At 34.7% G+C, this 23351-nt stretch overlaps 2 protein-coding genes across 3 annotated transcripts; one reads left to right on the top strand and one right to left on the bottom strand.

Moving 5' to 3' along the window:
• Nucleotides 1-768: 768 nt before the first annotated feature.
• On the bottom strand, nucleotides 769-6251 carry LOC138334319 (uncharacterized). 2 transcript variants are annotated; one of them, XM_069282977.1, is made up of 4 exons: nucleotides 5640-6251; nucleotides 5108-5190; nucleotides 4794-4853; nucleotides 769-3786 (listed from the first exon to the last, which is right to left on the bottom strand). In XM_069282977.1, the coding sequence occupies exons 1-4, from the start codon at nucleotides 5747-5749 to the stop codon at nucleotides 1682-1684; spliced, it is 2358 nt and encodes a 785-aa protein (XP_069139078.1). In that variant the 5' UTR covers nucleotides 5750-6251; the 3' UTR covers nucleotides 769-1681. The 2 variants fall into 2 exon arrangements, with proteins under 2 accessions (XP_069139078.1, XP_069139071.1); XM_069282970.1 differs by having other exon boundaries at nucleotides 769-3789; nucleotides 5640-6248.
• A 1571-nt stretch (nucleotides 6252-7822) lies between these two features.
• LOC138334305 (uncharacterized) lies at nucleotides 7823-23208 on the top strand. The gene is made up of 6 exons (XM_069282947.1): nucleotides 7823-7996; nucleotides 8409-8500; nucleotides 12106-12174; nucleotides 14008-14100; nucleotides 16318-16428; nucleotides 17910-23208. Exons 2-6 carry the CDS (start codon nucleotides 8443-8445, stop codon nucleotides 20456-20458), a joined length of 2880 nt encoding a protein of 959 aa, XP_069139048.1. The 5' UTR covers nucleotides 7823-7996; nucleotides 8409-8442; the 3' UTR covers nucleotides 20459-23208.
• The last annotated feature ends 143 nt before the right edge of the window (nucleotides 23209-23351 follow it).

Genomic DNA, 23351 nt, shown 5'->3' with positions numbered 1-23351 from the left:
TAGGATGGTGTCGCAAAAATCAGATGAGGATCGAGATGATGATTCGACAAAAGATTCGGAAGAAAATCGGGATGCGTTATATACTATGACAACCGCATGACAAAAGCATGCACCCTCGGCCATTAATTATTGATGATGAAAGAATGGAGCACTCGCTAGTCTTTAGTAGGATTAATGTTCTTTAAGAACTTGAAAATACCAGAAAACGACGTAGAAAAGCCATGATACGAACAATTACCATTGAACAGATGGAAACAGTTGCGAAAATAATTGTAATGGTTCCATACAAAATATGTAACAGCCAGGGTCATTTAAGGACGGCCTCTTGTGTTTGTGCTGTCTTGTGTATCTGAAGTGCAAGGTGCGTGTTTTTGGGAGACTGTGGAATATTCGTATTGTGTATTCTTTTAGAGTAGAACTATTGCCCTTTTTATAGTGCTATATCACTGAAGCTTGCCATCGAAGCAACACACCCCAACCAGTCACATTACACTGACAGCGGGTGAACCAGTCGTCCCACTCAAAACTGATCGAGCGATGCCAAGACAAACTGTGGTACCTGGAATTAGCGACCTGACAGGATACAAGATGAATTAAACTACAAGAAAACTCCATGTAACTTGTGTTTCCTCTCAAATCACCGAGTTCCTACAGTATAATGGCTGCCGTCCGTCACGTATCATAAAGACATAAATAGTTCGGACCGTCTTGTGCTGTGTTACCACCAGAGTGAAGAAACAATACGGCTGTAAAATTCCAATAGTGTATTAAAATCCAAACAGAATATAATATGCATGTACAGAATACAGAAGTATCATATCCCATACAAACTCGGCGCACGTCAGACTCGCTCACCCTCTCATATTCACTCTCTATTATACAATTATATTCTCACGAGAAATATTCCGAACAAACTTCTGATTGTCACAAGTCTGAACACCCTATTTGACACATTTTATTTGGACCCAAGTCATTATCATGATCACTATTAACTGATGATTTACCATTAGGACCCCAACTCTGACATAAAAAACATTCTCACGGTGTCAATTGAACGATTCTGGGCGTACATAGGCACTTAGGCCTAAGTATTAATACATTCGAGTTACGTCCCTTTGGTTGTATAAATGACATTTTCAAAGCTTTAACCTTCTAGTAGGATGTTAACCATTCCTCACATAATGCTAACTGATGATCAGGTGTTTCTTTATGACGGTCACAAAACTACAACATGGAGTAAATTATACAGTGTATAAAAAGGAATCGTCGTGGATTAATAACGTATACCTAATCATCTCAGACCAGTGTATATAGTCTCCTTGTAACATTAAGGCACCCTTTTCTATTGTACTCATTTCCCCTGAAACTAAATTCAATATTGTTCCTTTTTTACAACTGTTTTACATGTAATTAAGTTTCCTATTAGAGCATATTACAAAATAACCATAGATATTTTAACATCATTTTGAAAAAATAGTGTCAACTGCTCGAGGCAATTCATATGACTCCACAGGCAAAGAAAGAACTCACGCCTTGAGTACCCTCAAATATAGAAAAGAACGGACGAAAAAGTTATTTTTATCCAATTTATCCGTCTTCTGTGCATCATGTTACATATATTACCGGTGTTCAGTGCTGTCTCTAGAAGACCAATTTCGAAATATCGAAGTGGACCATACGTTTACAGTATTACGAAAAAGACCAGCAGAAGGAATGAGTAATGGATGTTCATGTGAGTTCTTGGTGCAACAGATGCAATGCGATGTGCTGCTTGTTTCTGTGCTGGTGCCTCCATCCCTTTCTCTACTACAATATGTACCATATCATGAATCTGTTCACTAGTTATGTTACCTATAGAGGATTTGTGTTCAGTGCAAAACCCATGAACATCGCAAAACTGTTTCCGAAGCGTTTGTCTCGTAAACAAGTTCCTTCGCTCGATAGCAAATGACAACAGTAAGTTAAACGCGTCTTCTGAAAGACTGGAATGTTTGAAGAGAGACACTTGGTAAAATCCAAAGTTTTCCATTTGAGGATAAAGTTTAGAAACAGTGTGTAGTATATCTAACTTGCTAACAGTCAGTCCATACTTTTTCGAAATAGCATCGTTTCTCAATTTATTGTAGATGCAATCGAAGATGAAGTCGACATCTCCCTGCCTTTGGTTTGCAATAGCTTCACGAACCGCCTGTTCAACCAGTGTCACTTTGCGTTGATTAACTGTGTCACAACACAAGACAGAAGTAGGGTAATTTGAAGACCCACATTTGTCTCGTAGGATTTGAAGAGGATATGAATCGTAGTCATTGAAATCCATTCTGACTGTAGAGAGTGTGCATAATATGTCCCCCGGGGAAACAACCGTATCCAAAGTTACAGATTGGCCGCCATATTTACAAAACTTGGCTGCAAGCGATGACAGGATACCACTAACAGACTTTCTATAGTCGGAGCTCCTTGACAATTCCTCATATAAAGATAATCGTGCTTCCATCCAGTCGCCTAGTCGCTCCAGATTAAACTCGGACACGATCCACGGAAGAAGTTTTCTCTCATGGTGCAGTATAATGTTGGAAAGTCCTAAACCTTTGATTTGACCAGGAATATATTGATATTCGAGTGAAACCATCCCGTGCTGTTCCGGAGTATATCGACTCGTTGTTATATTCCGAAGAGTATCTAAGATATTCAAGATATCTTGAAATTCACCAACACAAATTTCAGAAAGACCTTCCACCTCAGATTGACTCGTTTTCTGTTCAGCTGTGAGCCCAGTATGGAAATTAAAAAGCCTACCGACAAACATTGAGTATGATTGAATGAGTAGGTACATTTGGAACATTACTTCGAGCCAATCTCTCTTTTCTGCTAGACGGATAATACTCAGTTCTTTCTGTTCTATTGCCTTTGTAATGTTTTTGATCCAATCGATTCCTTTTAATGTAAAAGGAAATACTGACTTCAATTTCACACGGAACATCTCTGGGTCTGGGTCCGTATCAAGCTTATAGCGTAATTTCGATATGAGCGTGTTGAAGATATTTAAGCTTTCCGTCGGAAATACAGCATATTGGTTCAGTGTCTCAAATGTCTCACTTGTGTTGACATTCTGCAAGCCATCGCGTATCAAGTCCATTACCACCCGCCACGTTACAGGATACCTCTCAGCCCTTCGTCCATACTTTTTATATATAGTAGCGTACTCGGCATGGTGACCACTTTTTAGAACATTAGCGTCAGACGATGATACGTTACCAGAAAACATTTTCAAATAAACCGCCATGTTTTTCTCTTCGCATGTTTCGAGGTATGAAATGTTGTAATTTATATGGAATTCTGAACAGAGCTTGATTAAATTTTGAACCGACGATATTTTGATTTCTCGAATAACTGCGCTTTCCATGAATGCATTTTCGGATTGTAAATCGTCAACGAATGTGTAAATGGTAGACAGTTTGTATTCGAGAGGCTGCATAAGTTTATCGATAAACGAAAAGAACGATAACTTTGCTGACGATCTGGATCCAAGATATTGGACAAGATGTGTCTTCATCAGTGTGTCTATTTTGTTGTTATTCTCCAGTATAGTGACACGACGTTTCAGGTTGATGTAAAGTTGGTCAGTAATGTATCGATTGTTAGACTGGACTTTGTTCAGCCACTCAGGCTGTCCGCTTGACCGCTCATACTTTAGACAGACTTGCGTTAGCAGCTCGGAAGCTTCCTTTCGGTACTGTTGGATATCCTCTAGGTAGTTACAGATAAGTCTTTGTTGTCCTCTGCATCCTTCTGAAAAAATGCATCTTTGTTAAATTATGATTTTTTTCACTGTGACTTGTAAATCAAACTAAATTATAATTGACTATGGATCAATGCTAATCCAGTAGCCAGTATCATTTTACATCGCCTGTATCACACGCCTGGTATGGTGCATTTAAACAACTACGGCAATCATATTGAGCATAGTGTGTACCATGTATAGTATACATTTTGTATACATGTAACCTAACCTATGCTTTTCCAAGTCCACTTTAAAAAAAGAAAAAGCTCGTATGATTGTTGTGAAAGTACTGTGATATTGTGTAAAAGCTATATTAATAATCTGTTTCAAACCGTTAAATTAAAAAAACTCTTAAGTGATCCTTAATCCCTCGCAGTAGGTGATCCCTAGGGCTCTATACTTCAATTTTATTATACATATTATTGGTGACTATTATTATTCTCCATCTCTTTTAAATTGAACTGTGATTGATTGTTAATTGTCATCCATCCTCTAATATGTTTTATCCCAAATTTTCAACATTATGCTTTTTCACTACCTTGATCATATGTGAGATGAGCCTTTTGACTCAATATGTTATCAAGTATAAATAAAGTCTATTATTGTTAATGTCAACAATGTACGCCAGAGCCTATATGTTGATGTATCTAATTGCATTGTTTTCAATCATACACATTCATGAATAAATCCACTATTTAGCACCTATTATATATTATTCGTCTATTCGCTGAATGTTGCAAGCTACATTTCTAATCCACAATTCGTTATGCACTCTATATCCGAAGAATTTATTACAAGGACTTTGTTACGAATTTAATTGAATTTACTCTATATATCAAATTGAATGACTTTTTATAGGAATTTTCTTTATTCTTAATGTGTGTACTCATATATATAATTAGTATATTGTCATACATTGATATGTTCCTTTTATTATTATTATTTTTTTTTGCAAACAGAAACGAAACTGGAATTCCCGAGTTCTATTTCCTTACATACATATAATATATACCTGTGATAAGATCCAGTGTTATCATGGTCTGGTCATTGAGACGAGGACATTCAATGCTATCTGTAAAAGTAATCATAATATATTATTATTATATAGTCTATTGCTATTCCTATAGTTATACTCCAACACTAGTTATTTCCCTTGAATGACATTAGGTAACTTAGATCTGCTATTCTAAGTTCGTAATGTCTAGATAAATTATACAGATATATAAATAGCGTAAAAAATGTTTTTTTTAATTGATCTGGTATATTAAGATAATTAAAACATAAAGACATTAAAGAAAAGACAACAGCCAAATATGATGTCCTTACTTCCTCTGCAGGTCTGTGTCATAATCAACCACGCCAAATATAACCGAACAATAACACATGTAATGTTCTGGCTCCGTCTAGTACTGAAATCAGATATGTTAATTAGCATTTATATGAACGACTTTGTATATATTGATTAGCATTTATGTTCACAGCTCTGTATATGTGTTAAAGAAACTAACTTTTTTTTCATAACCGAAAGAGGGATATCTTGAACATCCAAAGGAAATTCAATCTATCAGTGATACCGAGACGGCATCTTTATATGATACTAAATACATGTATTACGATAAGTATCAGATATCTGACTGTTATAAAGGAATGACATTGAATTTGTTATACAGTTGTTCAATAGAAACCACTCTAATCCTTCCCTTACCCAAGCTAACCAAGCCAAGATTTCACCAAAAGACTATCAAGTTTATTATTTGATAATTTTAAATCCCATATGGATCTAGGAATTCTATATAGAAGATTAATATTCACTAATGACAAAGATATTTCAACAAAATAATGTTAAAAACAAACTTACCCGCATAAACCTGTGGCCATCGTGATGTTTAAAGTATTGTATTTTGAAGTAAAACAAGCAGGTACCTCATGCACTACTTTCTGTATTGGGATTCCCAAACAAAATTGCATTAGAATCGATGTTCAATGCTTTAAAATTAATGAAAGATAATTCGAGTAAAATGACTATAGCATTGATTGTCAAAAGACTAGAACGGTTTTTCCAGATAACGTGGCGCTTCAAAAATAGAGCTTCACACACGATCAACGTATTTCTGAAACCAGTAACTAAAGGGTATTGTTTACAGATGCAACTATTATCCTTTACTTTCTGATGATTTTCCTATCATCTACATTGAAAATCCGATATTTACTGAATTAGGCGGTACACATACTAAAATTTGAAAACGTATGTCTAGTAAATTAAATAAAAAAAAGTTAATTATACCTTTGATTATCACCATTTTACAATGTTGTATCAATCTCCTCACCTATAATCAAACACATCATCGAGCATAATGTTCAACATACTCGTACCAAAGGTACATAACATTGATATTTAGGTTTACTTTCACTTTAAACAGTACTCTAAATTGTGTGTGCTATATAGCACTGTAGTATTTATAAGATATTCTTTTGTGTGAAAAGGATACTAATAAAATTTGTTAGTTTATAAGGAGCTTTTGAATGCAGCAATAATGTTACATTATAGTACTAGTGTTAGTATATGGCCGGAGTGTTGCTATTATACTTCACGTATATATAGTGCGAACTATTAATCAATTTAGTTCACTCTACCTTTAAACCCATGGCGGTTTCGATACAGGTGCAGCTGAGTAATACTTTCCTGGAAACTAGTTTCAGTTTCACAATCTTATCATAGTGCCAAATATATGATATACTAGATCACTACTGCATATAAAGCATTGTCACAACATTGTAAGAAAATGATAGATGGGTTATTTTTAAGATATTAAGTCATGGCATGTACTGAAGAAGTAAAACAATAATAAGCATGGTCAAATAAAATTGATATTTTATCTACTATGGATGCTGTGCGATGTAGATATTTATTCTAAAGAAAAGGTTTAAAAGTCAAAAGCAGCTTGAATTTCAATTTCATGTTTCGGTTAAAATTACATTCACACAGCAGTATATATTTTTTTTATCACTGACGGTTCTAGTCATAACAAATTCATTAATAGATACTACATTAAATGTTAAGTACCGCTGTACTAAATCGAGACTAAACGATTGTGTGTGACTGTTTCCTCCACAAACGTTCTTAAAGTATGAAGTTGAAAATTTAGAAACGGAGACTTTTATTTTACACGTATTGAAAATTATATTAAATTGGAACAATTTTCATTTGTGATAATTTATGTAATAGGTATAATAAGAACATTATATATACAATTTTAACTTTGTTCACCCGAACTCGCAAAGTGCAAAGCAAAAACCTTTTCACAATATAAATTGTATATAAACATACAAGCAAACTAAATTCTAAACTTTCATGATAGTATTAATGCAGTCCAATTTTGATCAGAAAGATATTAGATAGGTATATATGTTTCTAATTTGATACTATAACCAAGTTGATACTACAAATTGAGTAAGAGGAAATGACTATTAAATTCGATACCCGATAGGTTGAGCTAACAAGAGAAGGTAAAACGTGTGACCTTGTTATGAATATATACAGTATTTTGGGGTATTTGTAATATGTTATATATAACTCAACCTCCATTGTACCATAGTAAGGTAAGTCATATGATATTATCGCATTAGTCATATCGCAATGGTGAAGCGAAACCAAGAGCAAACATTGTACTGACATTGTCGCAATAACTATTCTATTGAAAAATATCATGATCATTGTATAATATACCGACGGGGCTGGTGATGTGATGACGTGACGGCGGTATTGGCGATTCATGAAATGACGTGACGTAAATGAACCTCGGAACACAGCCTCGATAACAGACGATAAGTTCCGATAGAACAAGATCTTAGAACCAAGTATTTTATAGAAAATAAAAACATTTCTAATCAGAAAAAGGTTTTACATTATACAGAAAATTGTGAGTATAAGGAATAACTTTTGATTTTTAGTAACCGTGATCAACTCAAAATTCATTCCTTAAATATTTATATTTATCCATGCGATACTATTTATTCTGTTATCAGATTACGATCTCTGACCTTGGTTATTTAAAACACCTTTATGACTAATGGGAAACGTCCACATACCATGATATTAGATTTACTTCCTATCAAAAGATTGGGTTTTCCAAATAGTAACCGATAAATGGAATTTCTAGAAGCTTCGTCGTAGCAATGTCTGCAACGCCTTTGAAGACGTAAGGACGACACAAGGTGAGGCATAATGTATTAATCATATTGATTGGCTACTTGCTTAATATTTTTTGTGAAATTTTATCAATCTGATAGAAATCCTCTGTCCATGGCTTAAGCTTGTTTGTTGTTCTCTGAAGGCGTATACTTAGTAACCGAAGCAGTAAACAGATAGTTTGAATAAGATAGGAAATTTTATAGAATTAAGTTTTCTTTATTAATAAATAAATAAATAAATAAATAAATAAATAATAAATAAATAAAGGTAATGTTCATCCCGTGTTTATTTTGAAAAAACGTATTCTACAACACAAACACTTCACAAATGAAAACGATTACTAAGAATATTGCATTAAAATAAATGTAATTGTTCGGAATTATTGTGTTTTAATTATTATAACCTACATTAATATCTTATCGACGGGGAGCGCAGGAAGTTCTCGTCGAAACACAATTGAGTGAACGACATGAAAGGTGCCTGGATTTTGCTGTTGCTCATGCTAGCGGTATCTTTGGCTTATCCAGGTAAATATAATTATTTTTCATTTACACAGTAAAATATATCAAGAACTGGCTTGAACTCGATTTGTATGGTCAGTGTCGTCGAAGAAGTGTGGAATGCTAACTTTTCCAAACACATGGTTCTATCCTCCGTTTGTGAGACCATACGCAATCATATTTTGTGACTTGTTTAATGGAGTTACTATTACTGTGGTAATATCTACTATTAATATGGCAATATCTTCGATTAAAATTGCAATATCTTCTATTGATATGGCAATATCTACTATTAACATGCCAATATCTACTATTACTGTAGTTATATCTATTATTCATGTGGTAATATATACTACTGTAGTTATATCTATTATTCATGTGGTAATATATACACTGTACTATTAATATGGCAATATCTATTATAACTGTGGTAATATATGCTATTACTATGGTAATATATACTACTGTAGTTATATCTATTATTCATGTGGTAATATATACTACTGTAGTTATATCTATTATTCATGTGGTAATATATGCTACTGTAGTTATATCTATTATTCATGTGGTAATATATACTACTGTAGTTATATCTATTATTCATGTGGTAATATCTACTATTAATATGGCAATATCTATTATTACTGTGGTAATATATGCTATTACTATGGTAATATATACTACTGTAGTTATATCTATTATTCATGTGGTAATATATGCTACTGTAGTTATATCTATTATTCATGTGGTAATATATACTATTAAGATGGCAAAATCTTCGATTAAAATTGCAATATCTTCTATTAATATGGCAATATTTACTATTAACATGCCAATATCTACTATTACTGTAGTTATATCTATTATTCATGTGGTAATATATACTACTGTAGTTATATCTATTATTCATGTGGTAATATATACACTGTACTATTAATATGGCAATATCTATTATAACTGTGGTAATATATGCTATTACTATGGTAATATATATTACTGTAGTTATATCTATCATTCATGTGGTAATATATTCTATTAATATGGCAATATATATTATTACTGTGGTAATATATGCTATTACTATGGTAATATATATTACTGTAGTTATATCTATCATTCATGTGGTAATATATTCTATTAATATGGCAATATCTATTATTACTGTGGTAATATATGCTATTACTATGTTAATATATATTACTGTAGTTATATCTATCATTCATGTGGTAATATCTACTATTAATATGTCGATATCTACTATTACTGTGGTAATATATGATATTACTATGGTAACATATATTACTGTAGTTATATCAATTATTCATTTGGTAATATATACTACTGTAGTTATATCTATTATTCATTTGGTAATATATACTACTGTAGTTATATCTATTATTCATGTGGTAATATATACACTGTACTATTAATATGGCAATATCTATTATAATTACTGTGGTAATATATGCTATTACTATGGTAATATATATTACTGTAGTTATATCTATTACATTCATGTGGTAATATATTCTTTATCTATATTATATGGATATGTCTATATTAGGAATCTATTATATTACTGTGGTAATATATTGCTATTATATGTTAATATATATTACTGTTAGTTATATCTATCTTTATTATATCATTGTGGTAATATATTCTATTAATATGGCAATATCTATTATTACTGTGGTAATATATGCTATTACTATGGTAATATATATTACTGTAGTTATATCTATTATTAATATGTCGATATCTACTATTACTATGGTAATATATATTACTGTAGTTATATCTATTATTCATGTGGTAATATCTATTATTAATATGTCGATATCTACTATTACTGTGGTAATATATGCTATTACTATGGTAACATATATTACTGTAGTTATATCTATTATTCATGTGGTAATATCTACTATTACTGTCGTGATATCTACGACAGTGATAGTAACTCCTGGAGTATCGAGGATATATTAAACTTTTGTTTTTTTATTGATATGTCTCTATTTATTATATTATTATATCATTTAATTTAAGACAATATTGATAATACACTGGACGCAGGCCTTTTATGCCTGTATATCCGGATCACGGTTGAAATAGCATTAGGGTCAATCTCAGTGTTTCACAATGTATATAATCTAATTAAAGATATGTTCATCATATTCTAAAAGGCAAACAAATCATTTGAATAAAAAGGCAATTAAAACGAGCTTCAAATGATTTCCCTGTTGGCTGAAGTTCCAGTAATTAACAACCCGCTGACATAATGAGTATTTTCTTAGATTGTTTATGTTCCCACAAAATGTCCTAAAGTTTTGCATTAAAATTCCCTTTAAGACGGCTTGGTCCCCTTGTATCATGCTTGCTCTAAGCCTTCAATAATTTCGTGTATTATATTTCATATCGCTTTTGAAGCTGATTATCTTATAAATCATTATCTGTGAATAGATACGTGGATCCACGGGAAGGTCATTGACATAAATGAGAGTACGTCCTAAATACAAATAGGTACTAATATAACCTTACGGCATAGAATACCATAAACTAACTTTCTTTCGCGTGCGATTTACGTTCGCGAGTTTAAACCTGCAGATTAATATATATCTCGATAATACTGAAATTCACTTCAATTTGATTTTGATTTGGCTGTAGATTATCTTCGGGAGCATGATTTTAAACAGGTATAGCGAAACGTTTTCATGAAATCTACATATGTAAACATTGTTTCGATTGATCCTCCTTGATCTAGATTTATACCCGTTCACTCATCAACTTTATCAGGTGTGAAAAAGTAGACATTCCATCAACGAATCAATATTAATGGTTAACCAGAGATAATTGTTTTCGAGGCGATTACTAGTTGGGTTTTTTTCCTGATAATTTCTCCGAAAACTGACATATTGAGGCTGGTTCAAACTCACTAACCTATACTTCCAGGAAAGTTCTTGTCCTCTTGTGAATCGTTCGAAGTGTTTCCTCTCACTACTCTAGGATAAACACTATCTTCCCTTAACGATTGTGTATGATTTAATGTTCTAAGTGTAAATGATATTTCATGTTCGGTTATTTCAGTAGTAACGTGTTGATTTTCTATTTTGCGATTTTCTGCCACGGGTACATTACCTTTCTAAGGTTATCTATTATGCCAAAAAAAATATGTCTGTTAGGGTCACCCGACCGACCCTATTTTTTTACCCCCGACCCTAATTTATTTTTTCACTTTTCTACGAAAAGAAATTAAAAAGACTCCAGTTCCAGTCATCATTTTAGAGTGAAAAAAAAAAAAATCCTCCCGACCGACCGACCCTATTTTTTTGCCAATGTAACCCTAGACATATTTTTTGGCCTTAGTATAGATAAAACTGTGACATCATAGTTAAATACTTACACAGTAGTTTAATATCAACAATATCGCATTGTTGTTATTTTTAAACCATTTTTTCAACATTGATAAGATAAGTCAAAGGACTATAGAATGGAAAGTTTCAATACAATTTTAATTTGTGTTGTTCCTTACAAATATTCATTAGTGTTTTAGATTTATAATTATATTTTCTTGATGACAATCAAATGGGGTCAATTTACCAAAGGTATCACTCCGTGCATTTTCATTTAAGATTCCAGCGATGGTAGAAGAAAAGTTATGAAGGTCAAGGGAGAAAGAAGGATAAGAAATGACACACTAAGTGAGTATTTGTACTAATATTGATACAATTAAATAGATTGTGTAGATACTTGATAAATCCCTGCAACTAAAATATAATAAAAATACGTAAAAATCTAAATTACAGTGTAATTCCAAATACGGTAATATTGTTATACTAACAGTGTCTATACTTAATACTATGTATCATGTATTTTATGTACATTTTGTTACGACCAAATCACTCCTCACATCGATTGATCAAGAGAAAACAAGAGGCCCAGAGGGGCTGTATCGTTCAACTGATTTGTAATGCTAATGCCGACCCTCCTGCCCACGGGGGTCGGAGCCAAAATTTATATAAACTATATTCCTCTTCCCCCAAGGATGTTTCTGTTCCCCTTCCGCGAAAAATGTTTCTGGCCAAATTTGGTTACAATCCATACAGAACTCAAAGACTAGTAGCGATTTAAAGAATTTACCCCTATTTCCCCTCTTGGGTCCCGCCCCTCCTGCCCCAGGGGGTCAGAGCCAAAATTTATACAAATTCTGTTTCCCTTCCCAAAAGTATGTTTCAGGTCAAATTTGGTTACATTCCATGCAGAACTCTATGACAAGTAGCTATTTAGTCTTTACCTCTATTTCCCCTATTGGGCCCCGCCTCTCCTACCCCCAGGGGGTCAGAGCCAAAATTTATACAAATTCTGTTCCGCTTCCCCTAACGATGTTTCTAGCCAAATTGGGTTACATTCCATTCAGAACTCTATAGCAAGTAGCGCTTTAAAGGCTTTACCTCTATTTCCCATATTGGGCCTCGCCCCTCCTGCCCCCGGGGGTCAGAGCCAAAATTAATACAAAACCTATTCCCCTTTACCAAAGGATATTTCTGGACAAATTTGGTTACATTCCAAGCAAAACACTATGACAAGTAGCGATTTAATGGATTTACCTCTATTTCCCCTATTGGCCCCGCCCCTCCTGTCCCGGGGGGGGGGGGGGGGGGGGGGGGGGGGGGGGGGGTCAGAGCCAAAATTTATACAAACTATGTTCCCCTTCCCTAAAGGATGTTTCTGACTTAATTTGGTTACATTCCATTCAAAACTCTTTGACAAGTAGCGATTTAAAGGCTTTTCCTCTATTTCCAATATTGGGCCTCGCCCCTCTTGCCCCCGGGGGGTCAGAGCCAAAATTAATACAAAACCTATTCCCCTTTACCAAAGGATATTTCTGGACTAATTTGGTTACATTCCAAGCAAAACACTATGACAAGTAGCGATTTAATGGATTTACCTCTATTTCCCCTATTGGCCCCGCCCCTCCTGTCCCGGGGGGGGGGGGGGGGGGGGGGGGGGGGGTGGGGGGGGTCAGAGCCAAAATTTATACAAACTATGTTCCCCTTCCCTAAAGGATGTTTCTGACTTAATTTGGTTACATTCCATTCAAAACTCTTTGACAAGTAGCGATTTAAAGGCTTTTACTCTATTTCCCATATTGGGCCTCGCCCCTCCTGTCCCCGGGGATTCAGAGCCAAAATTTATTAATTTAACTCTGTTCCTCTTTACCCTAGGATGTACTGGCCAAATTTGGCAACATTCCATAAAGAACTCTATGACTAATAGCGATTTAAAGGATTTATCCTATTTAGCATATTGGGCCCCGCCCCTCCTGTACCTTGGGGATAAGAGCCAAAATTTATACAAACTCTGTTTCCCTTCCCCCAAAGATGTTTCTGGCCAAATTTGGTTACATTCCAAGCAGAACTCTAAAAGCTTACCGGCCCTTCGGGCCAGGTGGGCATAAAATACTAATCTAACAAGCACTTATTGTCTGTAAACTCGTATCCATTTACTATTTTTTGTTTTGTTTCCAAACTTAGATGACAACTATATGCATCAGATTGATAAGATACGAAAAAAGAGAGGGATAGTTTCACATCTGGTGAAAGCAGCATATCAAGGACTCAAAGCAGGTAATTATAACGAGTCATCCTCGATACTCATTGGGTTACTATAACTGACGTTATATCCACCCCTGGACTATCTCATAGTAAAACTGAAGACAGCCCAGGAGAAACAATCTGAACCAATCACAGGCCTGCAAATATTTCCTTTGTTGACTACAGAGACAGCGTCGCCCAACTTCAAAGCCACACATTCAACCACAATGTACCGTTGTACGGCCCTTTTGATGTACATCAAAGGACTAAATTTCCTGTTCTGTTCTGTTGCCTCCAGTTTTGCTATGAGGTAGTCCTTGGAGCGATAAAAAGTTATAGTAACCCCTGGAATATCGCGGATGGGCGAGTGTTGAATCTATTGTACATCCATTTTCGATGTTTTCATTTGAATTTATATTTTAGGTGGCATGTATCATTATGTTTTTGTAATATGTTAAAATGATAAGAGTTGGTAGGTTTATGACAATATAAGGTACCGGGTGATTAAAAGCCACACATTCAACCACAATGTACCGTTGTACGGCCCTTTTGATGTACATCAAAGGACTAAATTTCCTGTTCTGTTCTGTTGCCTCCAGTTTTGCTATGAGGTAGTCCTTGGAGCGATAAAAAGTTATAGTAACCCCTGGAATATCGCGGATGGGCGAGTGTTGAATCTATTGTACATCCATTTTCGATGTTTTCATTTGAATTTATATTTTAGGTGGCATGTATCATTATGTTTTTGTAATATGTTAAAATGATAAGAGTTGGTAGGTTTATGACAATATAAGGTACCGGGTGATTAAAAATGCAGTAGTTATTCAGGTTTGTGATAAATGAGGGGTTGCTGAGATAATCAGTTGTGATACAACAGTTCACACGTGGGTATAATCTTTGACCTCAAATGTGTTTGTCAACTGATAGATGTTGACAAGGAACGCCGATGCATGGCCATCTTATTTTCATTGTTTTTAGAGTGAGTCTCTAATATAAACATATTTTATTGCCATATTAGCTACAGGATCGCACACAAATTATTTCTTACTTACAAACGCCCTCTCCATTACAATTTACAAAACATATAATATATGCTATTAATATTGTATCATAATTATTTTCTTAAAGTGGAACAAACAAGAGAGAAGAAAGAGATAAATAGATAAAAAGAGAGGAAGTAGAGTGGATATAATAACATAAATAGATCACATATTATTTACAATTATTGGGACATGTTTTATTTACAATATACTAAAGTAATCAAAAAGAAACGTTGCACCATCCAGTACAGTCGACACTCAAAAAAACTATCACAATCCAAAACTTTCAACATTACTTAAAATCTAACTTAAAGACTTTTAATTCTTTACAAATTATTATTACATAATTGTCATATGTAAACAGTAAGCGAGTTACTCGTAAAAACAATTACTTTAATAAGTCTGTATTTAGTAAACAAAGATACAGTGTATTTGCACGATACCATACAATGCCCACTTTTTCAGGTAAGAGCGAAGCGACTACACGCTCATCATACACATTTCAGACGCGTCTTCTGTCTTTATTGATACTTCTGTGTACCAAGGTGTGTTTAAAACCGTCAGAGTACATAGTTTTAATAAAGCAGCACGTTTTTATTCTAGAAAGTAAAACCTGTGTTATGAGCATGAACATGATAAAACATTGAATAAATAATTTCCCCATGCTGTCGGTCACATTTACCTGGTGAACACCTGGGGGCGTGCAGACCTTAAATGATATTTTAGACAAATACATTTTTGTGTTCTTTGTTTTTAAATATATATTTCTAATCTGCATTTTAGTCGAACTGTAAATTCATATGGAAATATATGTCTGGTTTACGTAACATTCATCAAAAACATAATGGGACTTGAGTAATTATTAATGTTGACTTCCCTTAAAAACAAAAAAAAATCAATGGTTAATACTATCCTACTCGTAAAGTGCGTGATATATTTCCTTTATAAAAAAAAACGATAGTTATACATTTTTATTTGTTATTCAAATGATCAAGAGAAATTTTTCTTCTGGATTAATACCTGACAAGTGGAGAAAACTAGCAATAACGATGCCGATATTTCCCTGGCAAACATTCGAATATACGCTCGTACATCAATAATTAAATACGGCAAACGAACAACAGAAATGATCCTTGAACTTCTATTATGAGAAAATAAGCTCCTTCCGTAAACACATATTGTAGCATCATAATGTATTTTATTTTCTCAGCAATAAAACACGTACCGAGAACTGTATCGCCATTGACGAAGGTAATTTCCATGGGTGGAAATGCCATGCCGTATGTAGATCTAGGCATCACAATTGCTCAGGCAGTATCAGGTAAGAAATCATCGAAGACAAAAAACCCATTTGCATCAACAATGGAATAATTATGATCTTCTGTACAACAGTATATCCATTAGCATGAACAATGGTATGAGTTATGCTTTTCTGTACACCAGTATATCCATTAGCATGAACAATGGAATGAGTTATGATTTTCTGTACAACAGTAAATTTGCGCGGCGACTTTAAATTAACCAGACATGATATCTCAACAGAAGTGGTCTAAATATAAAGGTAAATGTTAACCTTTAATATGCCAAAAAGTTATAGTAAATCAGTCGCATACAGCCCCGAAACTTTACAATTGACGATATTGCTTAAGTCGGACACGATCGAGATAATTTTTGCATGTCAGAATGCCTTTTTCTACAGTGTCCTACAATAACAGGTTTTAAGATGAACAGACATCATGTGAAAACAAACCTAACTCTACCCCTTCTCATGTTCCATATCTCGATATTTGGCGCCGATAGCTTTCCGGGTCAAGTCGATGGCCATTTTGATAATACTGTACGTATATGTTTCATTTTTGTAAAGTGCAAAGTAAATACGGCCAACTAAGATATTGTTGAAATATCTTTGTCGGAAATGGCTTGAAATAAAGTCAGGAGAAGTTTTTGAAAAATCAATATTTGCCCTAGATGACTGTAAATTCAAATCTGATCATAGACACCTTTATAAAATTGTGTACAAAACCCGTAACAGGATAAATTAGATAACAAAGAGCAATGCTTCGTTTTTGTTTTTTCCAAAAAATTATAATTCAAAACACTATTTTACGAGATAGTCAAATTAATAATGGATACAAAATGAAAAGTATTTAACAAAGGCTAACCTATTTTGGAAAAAAACCCATTAACTTGGACATCAACTTTAGTAATAATATATGCTACATTGTTTTATATGCGATACATGTCATGAAATATATTTTCTCATTTGTTCATAGTTGTAAATAAACTTATTTCCGGGGCAATCCGATTTCGCGTTTTGATGCTAAACGACTTTTGAACAGTGATTGGATTGGTGATGTTATATTGAATCTCTGTTTGGAACTAGTTTATGAAACACTAGAACTGTCTCAGAGATCATACAAACTATTATATTCGGTGCATATATTTTTTATATGTGGTAGTTTAATCATTATACAAGTATGATTACCGTATATTTTAACTAAACTACCGGATGCATTGATAAAGCTACCACATATAAATATATAAGCACCATATAATAGTTCCTAATACCTTAAAATAATTCTGGCGTTCCATACTAGTTCACAATGGTTTGCGCTCGACCGCTAACTCGCAAATATTTTCATTACTTCAAGTAACCTTATTTGAGCATTGTCCTCATACAAATTATCCATAAAACATTCACGATGTTTACATATAAAATCGACATTTCACCTTATGATCGACATACTTTGGTATATGTGTTGGGATAAACAATTTATTGATACGTTCTCTTTTTACACTCAGTGTGCCCAACACCGAGCATCTGTAGTCTGAAAGAGGATCTACAGCATCAGCAAGAAGACATAAGTCTTAAGCTAGAGGAACTAAATGGCATCCACAGCATTCTCGAAAACCTGATTCGTCGCGCAAGACAAATAGGCGAAAAAATGGAAGAGATTCAAACGTATATCAGGGATCTCGATAAATTCAGTAAAGTTGTAAATCATGTGCATGAACTAGACCGGACAAATCTCCGTTGTGCTGAACAAAACGATATTGATGACTGTTTACGTGGAAACATTGCAGCAATTACATTTGTTTACCAGGAACTGGACAGCCAGCTACGTGATATACAAAGTAGCAATGTAAAACAGGCCGTAATTGGCTTCGTTATCGAACAGGCGATAAAAACATTACTAATGCCACTTAGAAGGGAATCAATTAAAATGTACGAGTTTTACGTTTCACGTGATGGTAAACCAAAAGGCATATTCGGAAATTTAAAACAGATTGGTCAGTCCATAAAATCCGGTATATCAGGTGCATTTAGAAAAATGTTCACCTCTGCAAAGTATGCTGTTAAATACCCAAGACAATACCTGAACTATAAATTAGGAAACATAAGGCACAAAATGAGCTCGACAAAACGTAAAATATCAACATTTATCAAACATCCAAAAAACATATACAAATATGTTCGGTTGAATATGAATGCAAACAAGCTATCGGTCCGATCGTTTGTCAATCGCGCTGGCGGGGCATTGACCGGGATCATGTCTGCCATCTCGATTTACTTCGACCAAAAGAAGTATAGTTCACTTGAAGATCAGTTTAGATTAGCAATAGAGGAATATAGGAATGACAGTAAAACACTAATTCACAATATTGTTGAAGCAAACAAACTACAAACAAATTACACATTGGTAATTGACACATTAGTTAACGAATTCAAAAATATCACAGAGATAGTTGCAGAAACACTTGGTGTGTTTGACGAAATGCTACAGCACGCCCATGATATACAGGAAACTAATATAACCGAATCAGAAATGAAAATATCACAATTCCGCAACCTAACAAGAGTTATACTGAGTGTAACTAGCCGGGATAATATACATACAAAACAAGATCAACTGCTGAATATTTTTAAGAACGAGTTGTTTAATTTTACTGAAATGGAACATTGGGCTCACGCGGAAAATAAACTCTTTGAAGCTGTGCAAGATGGCACTAATGGCAATAGGACTGTATCGTACATGTGTATGAACCTCAACTTTCAGCCTCTCATTACTCACAGAAGGCACCAATGGCCGATAAGAGACGTCCTCTGTAACATGGTCTTTTTCCATCGTAAGTACATACAGTATGACCACTATGATCTGACCGAAATGAGAGATCATTGTAACCAACCAGCACACGATTTCCCTCTGAATTCGATTCTGCTGAAGAGAAAAAAGACAATGATAACAGAGACCGTAAGACGTAGTGTCGAACAATGGGAAATAGAGGACCCGGACAGAATATCAAATGATGCCAAGAATTCGCTTCAAAAGGACGACTACATGAATACATTGGGAGAGTTTCCAGACGAAAAAGAAGTTTTGTGTATCATTGCGGAAATATTTCCAAGGAAGATGGAGTATGGATTCTATACCTTATCTGGTTTCAGGCCAAGGTCGAAATGTGGTAATCTAACAACCGAAATATTTACCCACCTTAAGCGCGAGGCAATCGAAAAGAGGAATAACAATAAAAGAATCCTCATACATCGAAGTCCAATAATATTTCGCAATTATCTGAGGAAAGTGGTACAAAAAGAGATGGAGCAGAACGTCCCCATTAGCTCCGTATGTGACTTTATCCGAAAGGACTTACATATCGACGATGTGAAGAGAGAAGACATCTGGCCATTGAAGGAGCTTCTCTGTGCTCTGGGAATCGTAACTCCACCAGAAATGGATGTATATGATCACTACCCTCTCAACCTTATACGAGACCACTGTCTTTCAGGGACCATGGAAACCTCGCAGCTTCAAGACGTAGTTTTAAAAAGAAAAGAGAGTTTACTCGAAGTTAATATACGATACCATGTCGAAACGGAAACAGCAGAAAATCTAGAAGCAATGGTTAGAGACTTGAGGTATCTACTAATGTCTGATTCCGTAATGGCGTCCTTAGATGCCGTCCCTAATGAACACGAGCTGTTGTGTATAATCGCTGACATTTTCCCTGACAGGACGGAGTATGGAATGTACCAGTTAAACCAGTTCCGACCGATAAAGACATGCGAATTTATCACTAAAACAGAATTCAAAATCATAAAAGAACAACAGGAAAGACGAAAAATTGAATCAATGTTTTTCAGGTACTGTGCAGATTCTGATGAACCATGTTTTCCAATGTCTCGTCGTGGACCAGTGATTCAAGGACGCGAAGCAGGGAGACCTGGGACAGAAGCAGAGAGTTCAGCAGTTCAACAATTGCCATCATCAGCATCAGGGACATCTTCCTTTTGTGTGACCAGGCATGTGGTCATCTCATTTGCGTTGCTTGGTTTACGATTTATGATGTAATTCATCAAATTGCGTCAATTTTACTTGACCGTTGTGGGACTTCAGTGTTTGGATAACTACAACAGCAACTTTAGAACGACTCGATGCGTATTCAACAGCCGTTTTCAATTACTTGGTCACCTTATTTTGACCGCATAGCATATCAGAACCGTGACATTGAATTTTTCACCTTACTTTTAACCACATAGCATTGCAGAACCGTTCCTGTCGCTTGATCACCTTATTTAACCACATGGCATATTAAAATAGAAACCATAACATTATCCCCTTATTTCATGATTAACCATCTATATGTACATACTGATTATTTTACAATAGGTTTGTTTTAATAATAGAGGTCGGCATTTAATTGTATCTTGCAAAATTTGTCAAAGCTTTCTTCATGTTTGGTTAGATTCTGTCTTCAATAGAACTTAAAGATGCTCCGCCGCCGACAGAGCATAAATGATATTCATCATTTGAACAATAATTGGTGTTTTATCGTGTATATATATGTATAATTAACACAAAAAATAATAAAAAATAATTTATTTTCCTTTGATGCATGCGCAATCAGTACATCATTCCATATAGGATATAGTGCCACGGAATTTTTTCGGGATGCAATTAATTATTTTTCCTATTTTTAACTTGAATTAAAATTAGAAGCTCAAACTTTTCAACGGTGGTAATGGTGTAAAGTAAGTAACTTTTGTAACTGAAGAAAAATGCTAAATCGTCTGCTCCTGTTTTTAATAATGAAAATCTTTCATACAATACTCCTACTACTTATTATAAAACCATTACTCAGTAGAAATTGTGTGTGATGTAATACATGTATCACCTCTTTTATACTAAATAGCTAAGTCATTATGAAGATGTGTGGTGATTGAAAGCAATTCTCTTTTCCTGTCTTTTGTAACATACATATCTGATTTGGATCGTATCTGTTATTGCTTGTACCAGAAAGAGGAACAATGAAATGATAATTACAGGATAAAATATAAAAGGTATTCCCATTTCCATTATATTTTCATTATGTGTATCTTTATTTTAGTCATATATAAGTAGTGCATAGTTTGTAAACTGATAACGTGGTTATACCAAAGCATAATTCTTACTTTTATTTTATGCAAATTTAGCGCCAAATCCACAGTAAACAAGTTAGAAAATGATGAATACTCGCCATAACAATAACTCTTATATAAACGCTACACAAAAGCAATTTATGCGATCATGAACCAGTGTAAATTTTCTGGGGTCATGTGCGATATATTAAATACGATATTTATAGTACATTTGGCTATAAATACACCATGATGTCATACATACATTATTTCATATTGTGCTGATTTAACAAGAACAATATCGATCACGGATACACCCATAAAGCAATCAATGCCCCTTTATAAACCATGCTAACATTTATAGCATTTTACGGAACAAGCATCAAACTAATAATGTTGTTATAGACTATTTGTTTTAACTGTTCATATCTATACAATATATTATAAAGTCATACAATAAATTGTTTTAATGACAAAATGTCATCTATCATAATAATATCCCAAGACAATTTTCAATAATGGTCAAGGTAAGAAATCACGACCTTTTTGGTAATGGTCAGAGGAAAGGAGTCACGACCTTTTGGTAATGGTCAGAGGAAAGGAGACACGACATTTTGGTAATGGTCAGAGGAAAGGAGTCACGACCTTTTGGTAATGGTCAGAGGAAAGGAGTCACGACCTTTTGGTAATGGTCAGAGGAAAAAAGTCACGACCTTTTGGTAATGGTCACGGTAAAGGGTCACGACCTTTTGGTAATGGTCACGGTAAAGAGTCAGGACCTTTTGGCAATGGTAACGGCAAATAATCACGACCTTTTGGCAATGGTCACGACAAAGAATCACGATGTTTTGGCAATAGTAAAGAGGAAGGAGTAACGACTTTTTGGTAATGGTCAAAGGTAAGGAGTTACGACTTTTTGGTAATGGTCAAAGGTAAGGAGTCACGATCTTTTGGTAATGGTCAAAGGTAAGGAGTTACGACCTTTTGGTAATGGTCAAAGGTAAGGAGTTACGACCTTTTGGTAATGGTCAAAGGTAAGGAGTTACGACCTTTTGGTAATGGTCAAAGGTAAGGAGTTACGACCTTTTGGTAATGGTCACGGCAAATAATCACGACCTTTTGGCAATGGTCACGGCAAAGAATCACGATGTCTTGGCAATAGTAAAGGGGAAGGAGTTACGACCTTTTGGTAATGGTCAAAGTAAGGAGTCACGATCTTTTGGTAATGGTCAAAGGTAAGGAGTTACGACCTTTCGGTAATGGTCAAAGGTAAGGAGTTACGACCTTTCGGTAATGGTCAAAGGGAAGGAGTTACGACATTTTGGTAATGGTCAAAGTAAGGAGTCACGATCTTTTGGTAATGGTCAAAGGTAAGGAGTTACGACCTTTTGGTAATGGTCAAAGGTAAGGAGGTACGACCTTTTGGTAATGGTCAAAGGTAAGGAGTTACGACCTTTTGGTAATGGTCAAAGGTAAGGAATCGGAGAGGTAACTTGTAGTGGATACACTGACTGTCGGAATGTTCAAACTTGTAGTGGAGACACTGACTGTCGGAATGTTCACACTTGTAGTGCTGACACTGACTGTCGGAATGTTCACACTTGTAGTGGAGACACTGACTGTCGGAATGTTCACACTTGTAGTGGAGACACTGACTGTCGGAATGTTCACACTTGTAGTGGAGACACTGACTGTCGGAATGTTCACACTTGTAGTGGAGACACTGACTGTCGGAATGTTCACACTTGTAGTGGAGACACTGACTGTCGGAATGTTCACACTTGTAGTGGAGACACTGACTGTCGGAATGTTCACACTTGTAGTGGAGACACTGACTGTCGGAATGT

The sequence above is a fragment of the Argopecten irradians genome, chromosome 1, assembly GCF_041381155.1.
Source record: "Argopecten irradians isolate NY chromosome 1, Ai_NY, whole genome shotgun sequence".
Lineage (NCBI taxonomy): Eukaryota > Metazoa > Mollusca > Bivalvia > Pectinida > Pectinidae > Argopecten > Argopecten irradians.
This window is presented reverse-complemented; position numbering and strand designations above follow the sequence as displayed.

Excerpts from the sequence above, each read along its gene's own strand:
- LOC138334305 (XM_069282947.1), top strand. The coding sequence starts at position 8,443 with ATGAAAGGTGCCTGGATTTTGCTGTTGCTCATGCTAGCGGTATCTTTG. Across the intron at positions 8,501-12,105 it reads GGTATCTTTGGCTTATCCAG|ATTCCAGCGATGGTAGAAGA; the intron begins GTAAATATAATT and ends TTTTCATTTAAG. Across the intron at positions 14,101-16,317 it reads ATATCAAGGACTCAAAGCAG|CAATAAAACACGTACCGAGA; the intron begins GTAATTATAACG and ends TTATTTTCTCAG.
- LOC138334319 (XM_069282970.1), bottom strand. The coding sequence starts at position 5,749 with ATGCAATTTTGTTTGGGAATCCCAATACAGAAAGTAGTGCATGAGGTA. Across the intron at positions 5,191-5,639 it reads ATGGCCACAGGTTTATGCGG|TACTAGACGGAGCCAGAACA; the intron begins GTAAGTTTGTTT and ends ATCTGATTTCAG. Across the intron at positions 3,790-4,793 it reads AACACTGGATCTTATCACAG|AAGGATGCAGAGGACAACAA; the intron begins GTATATATTATA and ends GCATTTTTTCAG.